This window comes from Oncorhynchus gorbuscha, linkage group LG24 (assembly GCF_021184085.1).
Source record: "Oncorhynchus gorbuscha isolate QuinsamMale2020 ecotype Even-year linkage group LG24, OgorEven_v1.0, whole genome shotgun sequence".
Classification (NCBI taxonomy): domain Eukaryota; kingdom Metazoa; phylum Chordata; class Actinopteri; order Salmoniformes; family Salmonidae; genus Oncorhynchus; species Oncorhynchus gorbuscha.
Window position 1 is genome coordinate 12,179,317 of NC_060196.1, and position 20,878 is coordinate 12,200,194.

General features: G+C 43.1%; 1 protein-coding gene across 6 annotated transcripts in view; it reads left to right on the plus strand.

Moving 5' to 3' along the window:
• The first annotated feature begins 5,036 nt into the window (after positions 1-5,036).
• The window catches only part of gne (glucosamine (UDP-N-acetyl)-2-epimerase/N-acetylmannosamine kinase), a 31,053-nt gene continuing 15,211 nt past the window's right edge, over positions 5,037-20,878 (plus strand). Inside the window, exons 1-4 of one of the 6 annotated variants that reach the window (XM_046325940.1) lie at positions 5,037-5,335; positions 18,250-18,461; positions 19,370-19,616; positions 20,033-20,240. In XM_046325940.1, the coding sequence (XP_046181896.1) occupies positions 18,268-18,461; positions 19,370-19,616; positions 20,033-20,240 (649 nt within the window). In that variant the 5' untranslated portion in view covers positions 5,037-5,335; positions 18,250-18,267. Of the gene's footprint in view, positions 5,336-11,906; positions 12,055-13,442; positions 13,619-13,776; positions 13,977-18,249; positions 18,462-18,524; positions 18,572-18,995; positions 19,012-19,369; positions 19,617-20,032; positions 20,241-20,878 lie in introns of those variants that run through there. The other 5 variants (XM_046325941.1, XM_046325939.1, XM_046325942.1 and 2 more) reach the window with 5 other exon arrangements.

A 20,878-nucleotide genomic window follows, 5' to 3' on the forward strand; every position in this document is an offset into this window, starting at 1 on the left:
TTTGGAGATTTGTTTTATTCTGTTCTATTCTATGCTGCTGTCTCCTGACAACTCCACACAGACCGTGTGTTGGTGTATTGATGACATGATTTCCAGCTTTGACACACACACACACACACACACACACACACACACACACACACACACACACACACACACACACACACACACACACACACACACACACACACACACACACACACACACACACACACACACACACACACACACACACACACACACACACACACACACACACACACACACGACACATGCATACAAGGGCTGGTGCGCACACAAATCACACACAAACTGCTAATGCTTGTCTTTCAATTGCTGTGTAGGTCCATGCATACATTTAGTAATACTTTCAAGGGGTCATGCATATTTTACAGCTTTAAAGGGTAGGCTAGGGTGAAAACAATGAGTGACCAGATATATCAGAATCTTCTAAAGATATTTCAGGACATAGTTCTTCCTTTTAAAAAATTATCCACTTCAAATGATGATAGCATATGCAGTACATAAACTATGCCATAATTGACATGCGTTGTGTGGTCCACACAGAAATACCTCCAAGTGTGTATGTATGACTTTGCAGATATAATGGGTTGCCCTTGAGAGACCTTCAGTAGCATTGCAGGGATGATGAAATGCACTCTCTCTTACTGTATTCGCTCTACCTCCCTCCTCTGACCAAACCAGGGAACTGCACCCGAATCAGACGAGCAGTGATCACACCGGCGTTTAAATTGCAGGGGTGGCTCGCGGGTGGCAGTCGTACGCCTGAATTGTTGGTCCACACAACCGCCTGGGTTGTTCAAACAGCTTCCTTTCTGCTGTAATTACTTAATTCATTATTCAAATGATAAACTGCTTTTAAAGGGGTGAATTGGATGCTATCCAAGCTGCAACCCTGTAACTTATATACTGTTTACGCTACACCTAAAATGGCTTTTAAGGGTAAACACTATCCAAATGGTCATGTCTGTTAGTCAACCGACATTTGAAACGTAATCCAAATCAAACGTAGATGCCCTGGCTCCTGAGCATAACAGAGCAGAGCTTGTTTTTTTTGTGTTGTACCAAATGAAGTGAGAAATATAATAGAACATACATACATTGTCGATGTAGCCTATCTATTTGGATATTTACCTCGTCTTTTTATCTTACAGATAAGTCCTCCTATAACACAGAGCACTGTGATAAGTGCTTCCTGTACTGCCCCATTAGCAAACCTGAGTTCAAAGTGGACAGGAAAATGATCTTTTGGCTTGGTTGTTCGATAGTGGTGGTGGTGGGGGGGACTGGAGAGGAAACCCAGTGTTGTGGGGGAACCCATGAGCAGTGGAGCTGGATAATGAGCAGTGGAGCTGGATAAGAGAGGGGAATACCAGATCACCTGCCCCGTGTGGACAGTGCAAATGTAATGGGGTTGTGTTGTGAAGCAGACAAGTGAAGTAAAGGTCTAATTATAAGACTTATAACGGGCAACCTTATAGTCAGCCAGATACTGGACATACTTCACAAGGCGACTGTTAGGTGAGTCAACCTGGGGACTAGCAGTTTGCGTTGTTTACCTGACACCCATTGAAAGAGGTGTTTGCAAATACCTAATTTAATCTAAGCGTGCAAAAAATAAAAATGTGTGCTGCTTGCATGTGTAAAATGCATGAAATAGGGTGCCAGCTGAAATCAGAGTCGGTTCCAAGGAGCCCATTGCAGCAGTGTGACAGCCTTTGGTTCATTCAACACTTACCTGGACAAGTCCCCGGGGCAGCGCTGTTCTTTCATGATGTCTGGAGTTGAGTGGTGGGGGGGGGGGTTGGGAAGGAGTGTCTGCATTCTGGTCTCTATGCACGTCCTACTGCGTCACACAACCCGCCCCCTCCATCACCTCCCCTACCTCTCTCTCTCTCCCCTCTTCTCTCTCACTTGTCAGCTCTCAAGGCTTAACACCAGTCAGCTCTTATATAATCCAGCCCTCATTTGTGGAAATAGCCCTGCAATGCAGCACAGTTATAAAATAGCAAGCCGCACTGCTGCTGCTGGGTTGTGCTCAGGATGGGGGGCTGAGAGATGTGCTCAGGATGGGGGGCTGAGAGATGTGCTCAGGATGGGGGGCTGAGAGATGTGCTCAGTGAAGTGGCAGCGAGCGAGAGAGCGAGGCTCAGCACACAGTAGCTGTGTTCAAAGAGGGGAGATTGAACACCCAAGAGAAGAAAGTCCTTGAGAAATAACCATATTTTTCAAATCTTCAGTTTTCCTGAAGGCCAATTCATTGGTGCCTTTGATAACTGTATGCAAGCATGCAGATTTGCATAATTAAGAAACTGCATAGTGGAGAAAGAGTTGATCGGACATTTGATTGGATATCTTACCCTAAGAGGACCAAAATAACTTGAAAGGTGTCGTAGCAGAGGTAGCCTGGTAGTTAGTTCGCTGAGCTACGTGCTCTCATTTGCCTGACGGGTAACCTTGGCTGAGACCTGAAGCTCATAGAGATAACACTTAGACGTTAGCTTAGCGGGATAGTATGAGTAAAGTGACAACCATAGACCGGTAAGGACCAACATTTGATACACAGCCTGTTCATTGAAACTCATCCAGGCCAGGGGTAGTCATTGATTAAAGAAACATTTCAGACAAATAGCTCCATCAACTGGCAATGAGAATCCTTCAGAAACTAGAAAAGGTACATTTTCTGAAGAAAATATATATGTTCTTGCTTCTGCTTTTACTACATGTTTTAGATACAGTGTATATGGTCTAGTTAGATGAGTTGTAAGTATTGGTCTAGATTAGAACTAGCCTGGTCCCAGATCTGTTTGTGCTTTTGCCAACTCCACTGCTGTCATTGTCAAGCTATACATACACTACCGGTCAAAGGTTTTAGAGTACCTACTAATTCAAGGCTCTTTATTTATTTGGACTATTTTCTACGTTGGAGAATAACAGTGAAGACATCAAAACTATGAAATAACACATATGGAATCATGTAGTAAACAAAAAAAGTGTTGACCAAATCAAAATATATTTTATATTTGAGAATCTTCAAAGTAGCTACCCTTTGCCTTGATGACAGCTTTGCACACTCTTGGCGTTCTCTCAACCAGCTTCATGAGGTAGTCACCTGGAATGCATTTCAATTAACAGGTGTGCCTTGTTAAAAGTACATTTGTGGAATTTCTCAGTGGTGTTGTGACAATGTAGTGGGGTACACAGAAGATAGCCTTATTTGGTAAAAATACCAAGTCTATAGTACGACAAGAAAAGATCAAATAAGCAAAGAGAAATTACTTTAAGACATGAAGTTCAGTCAATACGAAGCATTTCAAGAACATTGAAAGTTTCTACAAGTGCAGTCGCAAAAACCATCAAGCGCAATGATGAAACTGGCTCTCATGAGGACCGCCACAGGAATGGAAGACCCCGAGTTGCTTCTGCTGCAGAGGATAAGTTCATTAGTTACCAGCCTCAGAAATTGCAGTTCAAATAAATGCTTCAGAGTTCAAGTAACAGACACATCTCAACATCAACTGTTCAGAGGAGACTGCGTGAATCAGGCCTTCATGGTCAAATTGCTGCAAAGAAACCACTACTAAAGGACACCAATAAGAAGGAGACAATTCTTGGGCCAACAAACACGAGCAACGGACATTAGACCGGTGGAAATGTGTCCTTTGGGCTGGAGTCGAAATTGGAGATTTTTGGTCCTATGATTGAGTGTAGTCTGGCCCAGGGGTGTGAAGGTGAACGGAAAGGCACTGGAGCGACGAACCACCCTTGCTGTCTGCCTGGCCGGTTGCCCTCTCTCCGCCAGGAGAACGGGGAACGCTATTACGGGGGCTGAGTCACTGGCTTACTGGTACTCTTCCATCCCGTTCCTAGGAGGGGTGCGTCACTTGAGTGGGTTGAGTCACTGACGTGATTTTCCTGTCCGGGTTTGGTGACCTCCTCGGGTTTGTGCCATGGGGGAGATCCTCATGGGCTAAACTCAGTCTTGTCTTAGGGTAGTAAGTGGTTTGAAGATCTCCCTCTAGTGGTGTGGGGGCTGTGCTTTGGCAAAGTGGGTGGGGTTATATCCTGCCTGGTTGGCCATGTCTGGGGGTATTGCCGGACGGGGCCACAGTGTCTCCCGACCCCTCCAGTCTCAGCCTCCAGTATTTATGCTGCTGTGTCCTAGGGTCAGTCTGTTATATCTGGAGTATTTCTCCTGTCTTATCCCGTCCTGTGTGAATTTCAGTATGCTCCTTCAAATTCTCTGTCTCCCTCTCCCCTCCCAAGGTACCTGAGCCCTACGACCATGCCTCAGGACTACCTAGCCTGATGACTCCTTGCTGTCACCAGTCCACGTGGTCGTGCTGCTGCTCCAGTTTCAACTGTTCTGCCTGCAGCTATGGAACCCTGACCTGTTCACCGGACGTGCTACCTGTCCCGGATCTGCTGTTTTCACCACTCTCTCTCTACCGCATCTGCTGTCTCTGTCTTCTGAATGCTCAGCTATGAAAAGCCAACTGACATTTACTCCTGAGGCGCTGAACTTTTGCAGCCTCTACAACCACTGTGATTATTTTTATTTGACCCTGCTGGTCATCAATGAACGTTTGAACATTGTGGCCATGTACTGTTATAATTTCAATCCTGCACAGCCAGAAGAGGACTGGCCACCCCTCAAAGCCTGGTACCTCTCTATGGTTCTTCCTAGGTTCTTACCTATACCATCTACTGTATCTTGCCTATGCCGTTCTGTACCATCACTCATTCATATATCTTTATGTACATATTATTTATCCCTTGACACTTGTGTGTATAAGGTAGTAGTTTTGGAATTGTTAGGTTAGATTACTTGTTGGTTATTACTGCATTGTCGGAACTAGAAGCACAAGCATTTCGCTACACTCGCATTAACATCTACTAACCATGTGTACGTGACAAATACATTTGATTTGATTATTCCTATGTTCCTGCCTTTCTAGAGTTTTTCCTAGCCACCGTGCTTCTACACCTGCATTGATTGCTGTTTTGGTTTTTAGGCTGGGTTTCTGTATAACACTTTGTGACATTTGCTGATGTGAAAAGGGCTTTATAAATACATTTGAATGGTTGATTGCTAGCTAACACACAGTGTCGCCAACAAGACTTGAAGTATGTTTTTTAAGATTTCGCGCACAAGAGCAATATATGCACCAGTAATGTTCAATTGGTTTGAGTAGCTAATCCTTGCCTCTGACTCATAAATACCCGGGACCATTTCACTTTCACGCAAGCCTACATCTGAAAGAGACATGATGAGAGACATTGCATGAGATTAAGAGGATCTGCTTGAATAAAGGTAAGTAAAGTTAATTTAGTGCAACGTTCACGCTTCAGAGTATTCATGCCAGCGCTAGCTAACTTTGATCTCGCTACATAGCTAGCTAACGTTTGTGGAACAACACTTTCGGCTAGAAGTTATCTAGCTAGCTAGTTAACGCAAGTTGGAAAAGACAAACATATTGTCCTCCGTTATAACAAACTTCGCTATTTCGTTAATGTAATATGCGCATTTTCACTATGAATCACAAAGCTAGCTAGCCTAGTTGAAAGTTAGCTGAAGTTAGCACACGTGAGCTTACCAGCTAATCATCCTATCATACATAGATAACGTTACTAGTAGCCAACTGTCTAATTTAGCAAACGTTAAATGTGTAATCCGTGTGAATAAAAGCAGGTTGAGCTAACTAGCTATCCCGCTAACGACGTTACAAGCAACAGTTAGATAGCTAACTGCTAATAGCTTGTTCGCAACAGAACCGGGCCACCATCACTTGCTGATTTAGACGAACTTTTTAAGCTAATAGGTATGTAGCGTGATAACGTTATCTACTTTTATCAATTGAAACTGACCTTGATATGGCAAGGCTGACTACAAAAATGTATATTCAAACTAAAAATGAACAGTTAGCCTAAAATCTATTTCCTAGCAAATTTATTCTAGCTAGCTAACATACTGTATCATTGAAATAGCTACATTGTAAATAGCTAGAATATTTCGTCCTTTCATGAGAAATATAAAGTTAGTTGAAACTGGCTAATTTTCTTTACCTACTTCTGAGTTCAGCAATGCCCATTACACTATTATTTAATGTACATTTGTTCCGTGACTTTATAGATGGAGGCCTGTGGACTGGCTATTAGAGAATACAGCAGATTTGTGTTTGTTGCTTCAGGTGTGGAATCAAATATTTTGTCCTACCACCACCTATTGTACATCAATGTACATTCTTAGTATCCCTCTATTTACCAGTGGGTGGCGCAATTTCACCATCAGCAACACGTTATTTTCATAAACTGCCTTTTGATTTGACAGTGAATATAATACAGATGTAAAATATAAATAGACTAGGATCTATATTTGATTAGGTACGAAATAAACGTGTTATGCAGGCCTATGTCTAGACTCCACAACCTTGGAGACATGCCCTTTTATATCCTAATCAGACAGCACCAAATGTTCTGAAAACACCAGCCTGAGAGTTTAGTAGGAAGTCCAAACAAAAAGGCAATGACTGTCAGCTGCTACAGAATCACAGTTCACAGGATGTCTACAATACAACAGTGAATAATCAGTGTGTCCTTGGTCCTTTTTACATCCAGTCTGGCGTCAACCACCATCAGCATATGAGAATAATCCATAATATTGAGTATCAAGTCTAGTGACCATCAACCCGCACCTTGAGTATCAAAAACACTGGAAATCAGGTTTCAAACAATTATGCTGCCTCAAGGTCACATTACGAAGTGATGGGTGACGTGCTGTTAGTCAACGGTAGGCAGGCAGGCAGGCTATAGACTATGCATCTGAATGGGAGGCGCGCTTCACGAGTTGAGATTGAGAGATAAAAATAGGTCCTTTTTAACTCACGGCCACAACTTTTTTTTTACGCGATTCTATTTAGAAATGTTATTTGTTGCGCAATGACTGAGTTTACAAAAGCAGGTTTCACTCCATAGCTCCTCAAAAAGCCTGTAGACTACTGTTGCGCTGTCTGACAGGTGGTAGGTAGGCTATAGTCTCTCTTTGCTGTGATATTTAAGATGCATGACGACTAACAAAAATACACACGCCAATTTAATTTCAAAATGTATGCAAATTTGACCTATAGACCGATAAACATGTCTGGTAAAATGTATTCTCGCCGACCTAACTGATTAACTGTTAACATCTCTCTACCCCCCCCCACATTAATGTAGAAGTGTTTAGAAACATTATATTCCTATATTCAATAAAATGGACTTCATAATGACAACACGTTATTTCTATTGGGCCACAATTAATCTGAAACACATCCAAAACAAACAGCAAATGAATCCAACAAGTTTGCAGAGTCACACGCTTGATGTAAGCATTGCGTGCAAGGAATATGGGACAAAATGCTAAACATTTGACTGCTTTAATACACTTAAGTGAATTTTGCCCAATACTTTTGGTCCCCTTAAATGGGAGGGGCTATGTACAAAAAGTGGTGTAATTTCTAAACGGTTCACCCGATATGGATGATAATACACTCAAATTAAAGCTGATAGTCTGCACTTTAACCTCCATAGTCATTTAATAATGTCAAATCCAACGTACTGGAGTACAGAGCCAAAACAACAAATGGGTCACTGTCCCAATACTTTTGGAGCTTACTGTAACACATCTCAAACACATCTATGGCATGTTAATATACCTTGCCTAATCGTCCTCTGTTTGGGCAAGGCCATGTGTTAGGATTATTAATATCCTATGCAAGCAATGTTCTCCCTATATAGATGGAGAATGGCGGTGTCTGTGCAAACAGACCTCAGGTGAATGGGTCCAAAATCGACTTTATTTTCTGGTTGTTTATCAAAGATTGCTGGCTAACTCGTTGATCCTGCTTTGTAACATGCCCCTCAGGTTGTATCATTGTGCCATTCCAACCATTCCCTCAAACCTGGTAAAATAAGGGTTAAAAATAATCATTTCAAAAACACTTGGGTGGAGTGGAATAAATGTCCTTTATCAGACGTGGCAGCTTCCCAGCTGGACAATGATAATTACACGAAAGAAGGCCAAGGACTCTGGATTTAAGCCTAAACAAACGAGGACTAATCGAAAGACACCCTGCAGATGGTACATCTTGGAGGAGTTGGAGAGGAGCTAAAGTTTTTACATTTGTTCTTTTATCAGTAAGATTTATAATAACATTAGTAGTAGGTAGACAAATCAAGTGGGTACTGTGGTGCAGCAGGCAAATCAAGTGGGTACTGTGGTGCAGCAGGCAAATCAAATGGGTACTGTGGTGCAGCAGGCAAATCAAGTGGGTACTGTGGTGCAGCAGGCAAATCAAGTGGGTACTGTGGTGCAGCAGGCAAATCAAGTGGGTACTGTGGTGCAGCAGGCAAATCAAGTGGGTACTGTGGTGCAGCAGGCAAATCAAATGGGTACTGTGGTGCAGCAGGCAAATCAAGTGGGTACTGTGGTGCAGCAGGCAAATCAAGTGGGTACTGTGGTGCAGCAGGCAAATCAAGTGGGTACTGTGGTGCAGCAGGCAAATCAAGTGGGTACTGTGGTGCAGCAGGCAAATCAAGTGGGTACTGTGGTGCAGTAGACACAATCAAGTGGGTACTGTGGTGCAGTAGACACAATCAAGTGGGTACTGTGGTGCAGTAGACACAATCAAGTGGGTACTGTGGTGCAGTAGACACAATCAAGTGGGTACTGTGGTGCAGTAGACACAATCAAGTGGGTACTGTGGTGCAGTAGACACAATCAAGTGGGTACTGTGGTGCAGTAGACACAATCAAGTGGGTACTGTGGTGCAGTAGACACAATCAAGTGGGTACTGTGGTGCAGTAGACACAATCAAGTGGGTACTGTGGTGCAGTAGACACAATCAAGTGGGTACTGTGGTGCAGTAGACACAATCAAGTGGGTACTGTGGTGCAGTAGACACAATCAAGTGGGTACTGTGGTGCAGTAGACACAATCAAGTGGGTACTGTGGTGCAGTAGACACAATCAAGTGGGTACTGTGGTGCAGTAGACACAATCAAGTGGGTACTGTGGTGCAGTAGACTACCGCATATTACACACGGCAGAACTACATTAATAAAAGCCCATAGATTTAAGAAGTATTTTGGTGCATTCGGAAAGTACTCAGACCCCTTGACTTTTTCCACATTTTATTACGTAACAGCCTTATTCTAAAATTGATTAAATTGTTTTTCCCCCTCCAATCTACACACATACCCCATAATGACAATGCAAAAACAGGGTTAGATTTGCAAAAAAATTATATCAAATGAAATTACATTTACATAAGTATTCAGACCCTTTCTCAGTACTTTGTTGAAGCACCTAATGACTTGCGTCTTCTTGGGTATGACGCTACAAGCTTGGCACACCTGTATTTGGGGAGTTTCTCCTACTCTTCTCGGCAGATCCTCTCAAGCTCTGTCCGGTTGGATGGGGAGCATCGCTGCACAGCTATTTGCAGGTCTATCTAGAAATGTTAGATCGGGTTCAAGTCCGGGCTCTGGCTGGGCCACTCAAAGACATTCAGAGACTTGTCCCTTGGCCACTCCTGCGTTGTCTTGGCTGTGGGCTTAGGGTCGCTGTCCTGTTGGAAGGTGAAACTTTGCCCTAGTCTGAGGTACTGAGCACTCTGGGCCATGTTTTCATCAAGGATCTCTCTGTATTTTTCTCAGTTCATCTTTGCCTCTTTCCGGACTAGTCTCCCAGTCCCTGCCGCTGAAAAACATCCCCACAGCAGGATGCTGCCACCACCACCATGCTTCACCGTAGGGATGGTGCCAGGTTTCCTCCAGATGTAACGCTTGGCATTCAGGCCAAAGAGTTAAATCTTGGTTTCATCAGACCAGATAATCTTGTTTCTCATGGTCTGAGAGTCTTTAGATGCCTTTTGGCAAACTCCAAACGGTCTGTCATGTGCTTTTTACTGAGGAGTGGCTTCCATCTACCATAAAGATCTGATTGGTGGAGTGCTGCAGAGATGGTTGTCCTTCTGGAAGGTTCTCCCATCTCAACAAAGGAACTCTGGAGGTCTTTCAGTGACCATCAGGTTCTTAGTTACCTCCCTGACAAAGGCCCTTCTCCCCTGTTTGCTCAGTTTGGCTGTGCGGCCAGCTCTATTAAGAGCCTTGGTTCCAAACTTTTTACAATTTAAGAATGATGAAGGCCACTGTGTTCTTGGGGACCTTCAATGCTGGAGACCTTTTTTGGTACCCTTCCCCAGATCTGTGCCTCGACACAATCCTGTCTCGGAGCTCGACAGACTATTCCTTCGACATCGTGGCATAGTTTTTACTCTGTTATGCACTGTCAACTGTGAAACTTTATATAGACAGGTGTTTTCCTTTCCAAATCATGTCCAATCAATTGAATTTACCACAGGTGGTGTCCAAGTTGTAGAAAAATCTCTAGGATGATCAATGGAAACAGGATGCACCTGAGCCCAATTTCGAGTCTCCTAGCAAAGGGTCTAAACACTTAAGGTATTTCTGTTTAATTTTTTATAAATTTGAACAAATGTCTAAACAAGTTTTCACTTTCATATTATGGGGTAATGTGTGTAAATTTAGATATAATAAAAAATATATATATTTTAGAATAAGGCTGAAGGTAACAGTGGGAAAAGTCAAGGGGTCCGACTACTCTCCGAATGCACTGTCTACCGCAAAATGAAACAAACTCTAGTGGCTTTGAGTGTGGACAGTATTATTATGCATACTGTATGGACTGGTTCTTTTATGCTACGATTCAAACATTGATTGTGCAGGGCAGCTTACAGAATAGTTAGCTTACAATATACAGTGCATTTTTATTAGATTTTTCAATAGTAAATGTATATATTTTTTATAATTAATAGGCTGACATGACTTTTTTATCTACAGAATATTTCACCACTGTGCTTTCCATCGCCACCTCTTGCTCTCCTTCATTCCTTTATTGAGTGTGCAAAGAGAGGGGCTGTCAACAGTGAAATGTTTAGTTGTGGAAACATGTTAATATGATTGTTCACAGATTTCACTTGTTTATTTGTTGTGGCTTAAGAGGGGGCAGTCAACCTGATTTTAACTCTTTAAAAACATTTATTTTTATTTTTAAATCTTTAATTGCTAAGCAAAAATTATTGTTCTGGCAAATGGGTTCCGGAAAGCAGCAGTTAAACTCTGATGACAGCCCTGTTTCTGGTATCATCCTGTTTTGTTTTTGCTCCAACCCCAGTTGTGGAACCTGATTCATCCCTGAGCTACGTCTATTTCTCAAGTGATGTTTTGGAAGTGCCAGTGCAGGGAGTAGTTATTTCAACTCAAATGTATGTAAAAAAATAAATATGGGCGTGGAAGGAACAATTTGGACAATGGAACAATGGATGGGAGTAGTAGAGCTAGGACTAACGCAACATGAGGTGAAATCTAGCCTCTTTCTCAAGTATCATGACGTTGTATCACTAAAGTATCCATAAACATTCTGGTGCTCGCTACAACTAACCTAGTCATTTCCTTTTGCGGGTGTAGCCTATTTTGCGAATAGTTTCTGACACAGGATAGGCCTAGATTAATCTTTCTGGACCAGCTTTCACACTGTGTGCTTAGAGCGAACATGGTTCTTGTTGGCTGGATCCATTTGGGTGTATCAATCCACACCCAAGTGTGTCAATAGCTCATGTTGAATTAAGTCCTATGTCGCGCCTGGAGCTCAACTGTTATTACTAAGTATCTGTCTATTGTGAAGTGTCTCACTGTACAACGATTAGTAGCCATCTCTATTGTTTACCTTATTACAATTATTAGCCTAATTATCTGTGACTGACCTATGCTGTTCTTGGAACAAGGCTAATAAAAAATATTTGTTAGTACTACTAGCCTGGGGCGACAGACCACGTGGTACAATAACTAGCTAGAAGTGGACTATGGGACCAGGCTAGGTCCAGAGTCCAGGCTAGGTTGATGTTACCTGCTTTTAGTTTAGTTTCTCTTGTCTTTCTACTGCACTGTTTTTTTTAAAGGGGAAGAATGCACTGTGAGTTGATTTTTTTTTAAATTATATTTGGTCTACTGCTTTATGGGGTTATAGAAAGGTTGGGTTATAGTATTGTCTTTTATAAGTCTAGTACTATTCCTGGCAGGGTTATTATGTCATGCGTCTGGGATGGAGAATATGTCATCAAGTTCTGGTCAATTCTTCACTTGCTTGACCGGATCTATTTTTGTGTTACTTCATTGGCCTAGGCGATGTCCGTCCTTTTTGAACAACAATGGAAACTTTATTCAGCACAGAGGAGGCTTTTTGGCACGAGAGAATTCGGCATGTGTGTACGTGCATGTGTAGAGAGGCGCAGGCTACAGCAAGTGTTTAGGACTTAGGCTTATCTACAGTAGTAGTGATGGGGGGGGGGGGGATTCATAGCTACGTATCGCAATGTTATTTTGGACGATATTATGTTGTTACTTTGACTCAAATTGTAAAAAATATTTGTTGTTGCTAGGTAGCCTTTGCTAGCTCTGGTTGGCTGTACCTGTGCCAAAAATCCAGTATTCATCCTGTAGCTTGTTCCCCATCTTTTTAAAATAGTGAGCCAACATGTTTTTAGTAGGGTCGCACGATATATCGGTGAGCAGTTCACACCCAGTAAGTGTATGTCGTGAATCGCCCATAGATTTGTCCATCTCGCCCAGCGCTAAGCTAGGTCTACTACTTCAAAGGATGGCTGATCAGGTGGTTATCTAAGACAAATACTGTGTCTGCCACTCCAAGGAACTGGAAAGGCGGACAAATGATGTCAATCAATGCCTGCTTTTCACCCGTCACAATGAAAAGCAGTAGGAAGTAGGAAGAAGTGTTCGAGAAATGGTTTGAGAATTCATCTATCATCCACCATCATTAAAGAGATGGGCTCTTGCAGTGTTGTCAAGAAACCCGTTGGTCTATAATTCACTGCTGATGTGTTGATACTGACATACTTATTGATTAGGAGGGGGGGTGGGATGATGGTCATTGATTCCCAGACCTATGGTTGTCACGGTACCAGTATTGCAACACCACAAAGCATGATGCTTGAGTTTCCATGACAACAAAGCACACGACTGAACTCTTGTCCTTAAAAACCTGCTGTTTTAAAATTATTGTGTGACAGGCCTTTTAGCTTGGGGGTGACAACAGAAAGCTGGTGAAAACTTCGCTTCATTATCAATATATGGTTATAGGCCTTACATTTCCTATGAATCATTGATTTATCTGGGTTGAGATCATAGTCGGTCTGTGATATGTTGGGCCCTGGCTGTAAGAGGCATCGATGCAGGAAGCTTCAACCGTTCCCTCTCACCCAGCAGCCAATCAGGGCTCTCTTGAGTCGGATGAGGGAAGCCCCTCCTCCCCTCTACACTCTCTCTCTCTCGACAGGCTGCTGCTCCTTTTGTCGGGCTCGGAGGAAGACCAGCTATCCTTTTTACAGTGAGCCTTTCAAATGATCCGAAGGGAAGGGAAGAGACTAAATAAAGGGGGGGAGAAGGATAGAGAGAGGGAGAGGAGTGGATCACGGAGTGGGCTGACCATGCGTCCAGGGCCTATAGCCAGAAACCCTCATGTGAGTCAAGGTGGCTTTTATCCTATTTTTTTTTTTCCCTCCTTGCCTGCTGCTGCTCCCCTCATCGCTAGGAAGCAGCCCTGGTCTTGTGACACTTCATTGGAAACAAGGGCAGTGTGTGTCAGAGGGGGGGGGGGGGGATTCTGGCTCGGAAGGCTGCGTTTTAGACAGGCAGACTCATTCTGATGCTATATTAGTTTCTTATGACCAATCACATCAGCTCTTTTCACGTTGGATCTTTTTCAAAGCTCATCTGTTTGGTCATTAGACCAATTCGTGAAAAGACGACCAGAATTGGGCTGCCGATGTAAGCGAAGCCTAAGAACCAACCCAGTGCAGGGAGGAAAATGCCTGGCTGGTATGTTAGCTTTTCAGTGAGACAGCCTGTAGACTAGGCCGGATGTGTGTGTGTGTGTGTGTGTGTGTGTGTGTGTGTGTGTGTGTGACAGAGGGAGAGAGATGCAGAGAAAGGAGGAGCTGATGAGAGACCAAGGAGTGGATGGATTGTTGTGATGAATGCATGGACTATCTGTTTAAATGCCTGGACTGACCAATTTGTCTCTGTTGTTATTCAACAAACCAAAGGATAAAGATTTAATTTCATGTTGCAGTTGACTGGGATTTTCCCATGCCTCTTGTATGAATGTGTGGGTAGTTGGCCAATGTTTGTTAATTGAAAAAATGTGCCGGTTTCTCTTCCGGTTGTCTGTGTAGCCTAATCATTCTGAATACTTCTTAAATGGCTTTGAGAACATGTGAATGCGACATGCGAATGCGACATGTGAATGCGACATGTTCTCAACGGAGCCACCGTGTCTTTCATCACTCCACGTGTCATTGAATAAGAATGTGTTTGTCTCCAAGATTACATACCGCAATGTTCGGCTGTAGGCTAATGCATTGACGAGGCCAAACGTTTGACTCCTTATGTTAAGAATGTCACAACATTCGGGTCACCTAGCGAAATCTTCTTCTTTTTTTATGATGGTCAGAGCGGTTCAAGGGCTATACCTTGATATCCCAGGTGTATTGGGAAAAGGTCAGCTAGGTGTCTCGAGTATTTGTGGTCGTTTGGGATGCAGTGACGGTGCCTGAATGTAGGCCCACTGTCTTGATCCTGTACTACATTAGTTATTTTGTATAAACCGGGTGTCATTGCAAGCTTTTATGCGAAGCCTCAAAACTATACTGTGGTGAGCAGCCTTGGTTTTGTTTAGCCTGTCCTAGAGTTTTAAAATCATTTTCAGTGGAGAAGGCTTAATCGTGGATCTGAGGAAACCCGAACTTAAATCTCAGTTTATATTGATTTATTATCATCTGCTCCAAAGTTGACCTACTTCAGGACCAATTCTGGCACAGTCTGGTTGTCAACCACCTCCAGGCAGGTCCAGGCTGGGTTATTTGTTGACTCCTCTGTCAATATTAGCCCGTAGTTAACTAACTTTTATAGTCTTGTTCTTTTGGCAGCAGTTGTTTTAGGAGTCTGTTTGCCAGGGCGTTGGTAGAGCTGCGTTTTGTACACCGCCTCTCTGCTGCTAGTTAATGATTACTTTACAGCTAGTGGAAGACCTCTCAATGATCTCTAGTCTTAGTTCTATTGAAGGGGTGATTTAGTTTGTAACAATACAAATCTAATCCAATTTTAGTGGTCACATTCACATGGTTAGCAGATGTTATTGCGAGTAGCGAAATGCTTGTGCTTCTATTTCCGACAGTGCAAGTAATCCAACAATTCCACAACTACCTAATACACATGCATCAAAATAAAGGAATAAGAATATGTACATGTAAAAAAAAAAATATTTTTAAATTTTACCTTTAGGCAAGTCAGTTAAGAACACATTCTTATTTTCAATGACGGCCTGGGAACAGTGGGTTAACTGCCTGTTCAGGGGCAGAACGACAGATTTGTACCTTGCCAGCTCGGGGGTTTGAACTCGCAACCTTCCGGTTACTAGTCCAACGCTCTAACCACTAGGCTACGATGCCGCCCCAAATACAGTGGAGCAAAAAAGTATTTGGTCAGCCACCAATTGTGCAAGTTCTCCCACTTAAAAAGATGAGGCCTGTAATTTCGTCATAGGTACACTTCAACTATGACAGACAAAATGATGGGAAAAAATCCAGAAAATCACATTGTAGGATTTTTAATGAATTTATTTGCAAATTATGGTGGAAAATAAGAATTTGGTCACCTACAAACAAGCACGATTTCTGGTTCTCACAGACCTGTAACTTCTTTAAGAGGCTCCTCTGTCCTCCAATCTTTACCTTTTTTTTGGGGGGGGGGGGGGGGGCTTCTGTTTAATTTGATTTTAGCGTTTGACCAATCTTGAATACACAGCATAGCTTAGAGTAGGCTATATCAAGACTTTTCTTAATTGAGGTACCACTGAAGTAGATTCATAACATGTTCAGAAACATTCTGCAGTCAGGACGGCTTACACAGTATGAAATGTTTTACTGACAAAGACGAGCAGAGACATGACAGGCGTCAAAGCAGGCAGCCATGACGGGGCACCCGGGAGAAAAGTACCAGACATCTGAAGTACATTTTCTCAAATCTCTTTTTAATACCTGTTTTTGTTATATGTGCCTGAAAGAAAAACGGTTACAGTCATCAAATGAAACATATCGCAACAGTTTTGAGTGTAGAGTTTCAATAAACCAGTAGACCATTTCTGGCTAAGCTTCCAGGTGACCAACTTAACCGTGACTTCAGTGTTGACATGAGACCACGTGTACAGGTAGTTTGTTAGCGACGGGAGTGTCCAGCAGGGCCTTCTCTCTCTCGACCTTTTGGAGGAAACGCTCCCCAACTTAAACATAATGGATTCATACACAGGCTGAATTGGTTTCAGAAACCAGCTGCAGGATGACCCCATATTCTATGATAACAGAGAAAGTATTTTGTTTTTCAAAGGCCCATTTGGACGTCACTGTCCATTTTGAGCTTACAAACAAAACACACAGAAGCATATTTATATACAGTTGCGTTTGGAAACTATTCAGACTATTATTACTATTTTTATTGTTTTAACTACTTTTACTTCACTACATTCACTAAGAAAATATTTTCCTTAGTCTTGTTCCGTTTCCAGTAACCTTTCACTTTTTTGTTGTTGCTGACAAACCATGCATAATTATCGTTATGAAATCCCTTTATGGTCTATTGAAATCGATGGTTCAAATTGAGACTGCATCAACCTTATCTCCAGATATCATAAATCAACACGGGACTGTATAGGATACGTCTTTAGTACTCTATGTAAACATCTTCTTCTATGGGTTCTTATGTCTCCAAATATCTCAAACCCTTAAGCATAATTCCTTATCTCACAATCGGAGTTGCTATCCTTAGGAGGCCATCTATATAGATTATCATGTCTTGGCGGCATTAAAATCTCCACCCTCATGTTACTTTGACCAGTGGAAATGTTGACAATTTGACTTCTTGTCTCTAAATAAAAATAGATACTTGACTTGTAAGTGGTAGCACAAGTATTCACCACAATGACTTGAATGTGGTTGACATCTACCAATCACATAATCCATGTCCCTGTGTTGTCTGCTTCGTCACAGTATATGAACCTTTTTAAAGTAGATTTTTAGAATAACGACACCTGCTGACCGACTGGTACTAAATGAAAGCCAAATATCATTAACCCATTGACGCTTCCAAAACCCCGTATCTGTGGAACAGGCATGAGTTTCTTGAATTAAACAAAAGTCGGCACTTACCTTTTACAATGCAAAAATAAAGACTTCCTTTTCAAAATATGACAAATTCCGCTGGGGGAAAGACTATCACAGTGACCACATGAAGAATACTTGTATTTGTTTTTCACCTTTTTATTTAACTAGGCAGGTCAGTTAAGATCCGTTTTTATTTACGATGACCGTCCTACCTCGGCAAACCCTAACCCAGGCGACGCTGGGCCAGTTGCGCGCCGCCCTATGGGACTCCCGATCACGGCCGGTTGTGATACAGCCTGGAATCGAACCAGGGTCTGTAGTGACGCCTCTAGCACTGAGATGCAGTGCCTCAGACCGCTGCGCCACTCGGGAGTGTTCACATGAAACGGGTTCTCACAAAATGAAACGTTCTTGCCAGTTACAAATAAAACAGTCCTTTGCACAATGTAGGTAAAAACATTTTTATTTTTTTTACCAATTGTAAATTAAATCTGACATTTTGTGCCATGCATTGGTATTATGAATAGCCATCAAGTTAACATTAAGTGTCAGTGCGAATTGCCATAATTTTTTAAAACGAAAAACAAAGAATGCTCTTTCCTCACAACATTGAACATTTTACCAGTTGCAAATAATATAAATCCTGCTGCACTCACTTGGAAAATCCAGTGTTTACAAACAGAGTAAAACGAGCAGTTGAACTTAGCTCATGAGGCATTTTACAAGTTATGTTCTTCAAGAATCAATGAGTATATATCATTAATTGCTAAGTCCAAAAACAGATGTAGCAACTGCAGATTCTAGCTTTAACATATATCCACCATGCCACAACAGGACGAGGAGCATCGGACCTCGTTGTTTTCAGCACAGCTTCTTTTTGCCTGACATTCCAGCATCCCAACTCTGAACACCATCGCTCTTTCTCTGCTCGCCAGGAACTGTACTATCTGAGAATGCAGAGGATGAGAGAGAAGACTGACAAGATGGAGGAGAACAAAGCCACGAGGAAGCTGCGGGTGTGCGTGGCGACGTGTAACCGGGCGGACTACTCCAAGCTGGCGCCCATCATGTTTGGCATCAAGGCCAACCCTGATGAGTTTGAGCTGGAGGTGGTGGTGCTGGGATCCCATCTCATTGATGATTATGGGTGAGTTTGAGCTGAAGGTGGTGGTGCTGGGAGCCCATCTCATTGATGATTATGGGTGAGTTTGAGCTGAAGGTGGTGGTGCTGGGATCCCATCTCATTGATGATTATGGGTGAGTTTGAGCTGAAGGTGGTGGTGCTGGAGCCCATCTCATTGATGATAGGTGGTCCTTCTGTAGCTCAGTTGGTAGAGCATGGCGCTTGTAACGCCAGGGTAGTGGGTTCGATTCCCGGGACCACCCATACGTAGAATGTATGCACACATGACTGTAAGTCGCTTTGGATAAAAGCGTCTGCTAAATGGCATTTATTATTATTATATTATGATTATGGGTGAGTTTGAGCTGAAAGTGGTGGTGCTGGGAGCCCATCTCATTGATGATTATGGGTGAGTTTGAGCTGAAGGTGGTGGTGCTGGGAGCCCATCTCATTGATGATTATGGGTGAGTTTGAGCTGAAGGTGGTGGTGCTGGGAGCCCATCTCATTGATGATTATGGGTGAGTTTGAGCTGAAGGTGGTGGTGCTGGGAGCCCATCTCATTGATGATTATGGGTGAGTTTGAGCTGAAGGTGGTGGTGCTGGAGCTAGTTTTTCCAGATCCACTGAAATCACAACTATTTGCAAATGTTTTTACACTGACAGTCATTGTTTATTTGCACTCTGAGGAAAAAGTGTTAATTGAGTAATCATGTCTCAAGTTTTTTTCTGATTGCTTGATCTGACCAGGAAAAACTCCTGTCCTTCATGAGGACCATAATGGAAATGAGTCTGAATTTGTGTTTTTAGCCGTGACTATATTTCGTGTTTGTTCATTTCACTTAGTGGAATCAACTTGATGTGTTTTTAATTTGTCTAAAATGTGTTCTTTCATGAATGAAATGATTGGTTTGACCACCTGTCCTCCTTTTAGCAACACGTTCCGGATGATCGAGCAGGATGACTTTGACATCGGCTCCAAGCTGCACACCATCGTGCGTGGGGAGGACGAGGCAGCCATGGTGGAGTCAGTGGGTCTGGCGCTGGTCAAGCTGCCAGATGTCCTCCACCGCCTCCGCCCCGACGTTCTGGTCGTCCACGGAGACCGCTTCGATGCCCTCGCCCTGGCAACGGCTGCCGCCCTGATGAACATTCGCATCCTGCACCTGGAGGGAGGAGAGGTGAGGGGATGGAGGAAGTGATGTCATGTATCTCAAGGTTTTTCAGGATGTAGGGCATATCGGTGTTGGGAGCTGAATATAACTAGATTAAATTATTGGTTGGCTCCCTCCACTTGTAGTTACCTGGTATTTGATATAGGATGTTTTTGAACTGTCGTTTTGTGTATTTTAGTTACTATTTACTAAGTTATTACCATAAAAAAATAACGGGGCTACAAAAATACACAGAAGTCCTGGAAACCAAAGAAGGCAACATAACAGAGATAATGATGGTCTTGGTTCAATAAAATAAACTATTTGTTCCCTACGGGAAATAGCAGTGCTTCAGACACTAAATAGCAGTGCTTCAGACAACGAACCGTCACAGAGACAATAAACAGACTTTTACCCTGATGTCTGATCCTTTCCCATCCCAGGTGAGTGGCACCATCGACGACTCCATCCGCCACGCCATCTCCAAGCTGGCCCACTACCACGCCTGCTGCACCCGCACCGCCGAACAGCACCTCATCGCCATGTGTGAGGACCACACTCGCATCCTGTTGGCCGGCTGCCCCTCCTACGACAAGCTGCTGGCCGCCCATCACCGTGACGACTACATGGACATCATCAGGAACTGGCTCGGTACGTGTAGTAGTAACCCATCCTTCACCCCTAAGTCAGTGGCGTTCCAACTTTTTCAGCGGAGAACGCAGTTCAATGCGGCATACCAGACTAATAGCCAGGTTCCAGGGCCGAGAGTTTTTCCTGGTCAGGCAGGGAATAACAACCTCTGCTGTCAGTGTCATGCATCATGCAACCAAACTAAAACGGCTACAGTTTCTGCACAGCACCAGCTTTGAACTCCTATTTGAATATGCAGAGATCTCTTGGTCGGAAATAGTACTGACCTTGATGGCATAGTCCGCTACAGTTACCTGGACTGAGGACAGTGATGGCGTTTTTGTTTTAGGTTTCATGGCCTGCCTTTATATCGCCATGGTGACAAGGTCGCTGTGTCTTTGTCATGCAGCCATAACTAACGTTGGCTGACATTACACCCAACGTGAACCCACTAGCATTTCAAACACGCACTCGTCAAATGACGCACAACACTTCAGAAACGGCATTTGAAAAGTCAGTCAGCATCCCAACAACTTGTCTTCTCGAGATACTGGTAACGCACCCTAAAAGGGAGCATGAGTAGGCGGTGCCCTGGAGTGCGTCCATGTGACCTGATTGGTTGGAATGAGGTGGAGGCTTGAGTAAAAGGGTGATTGACA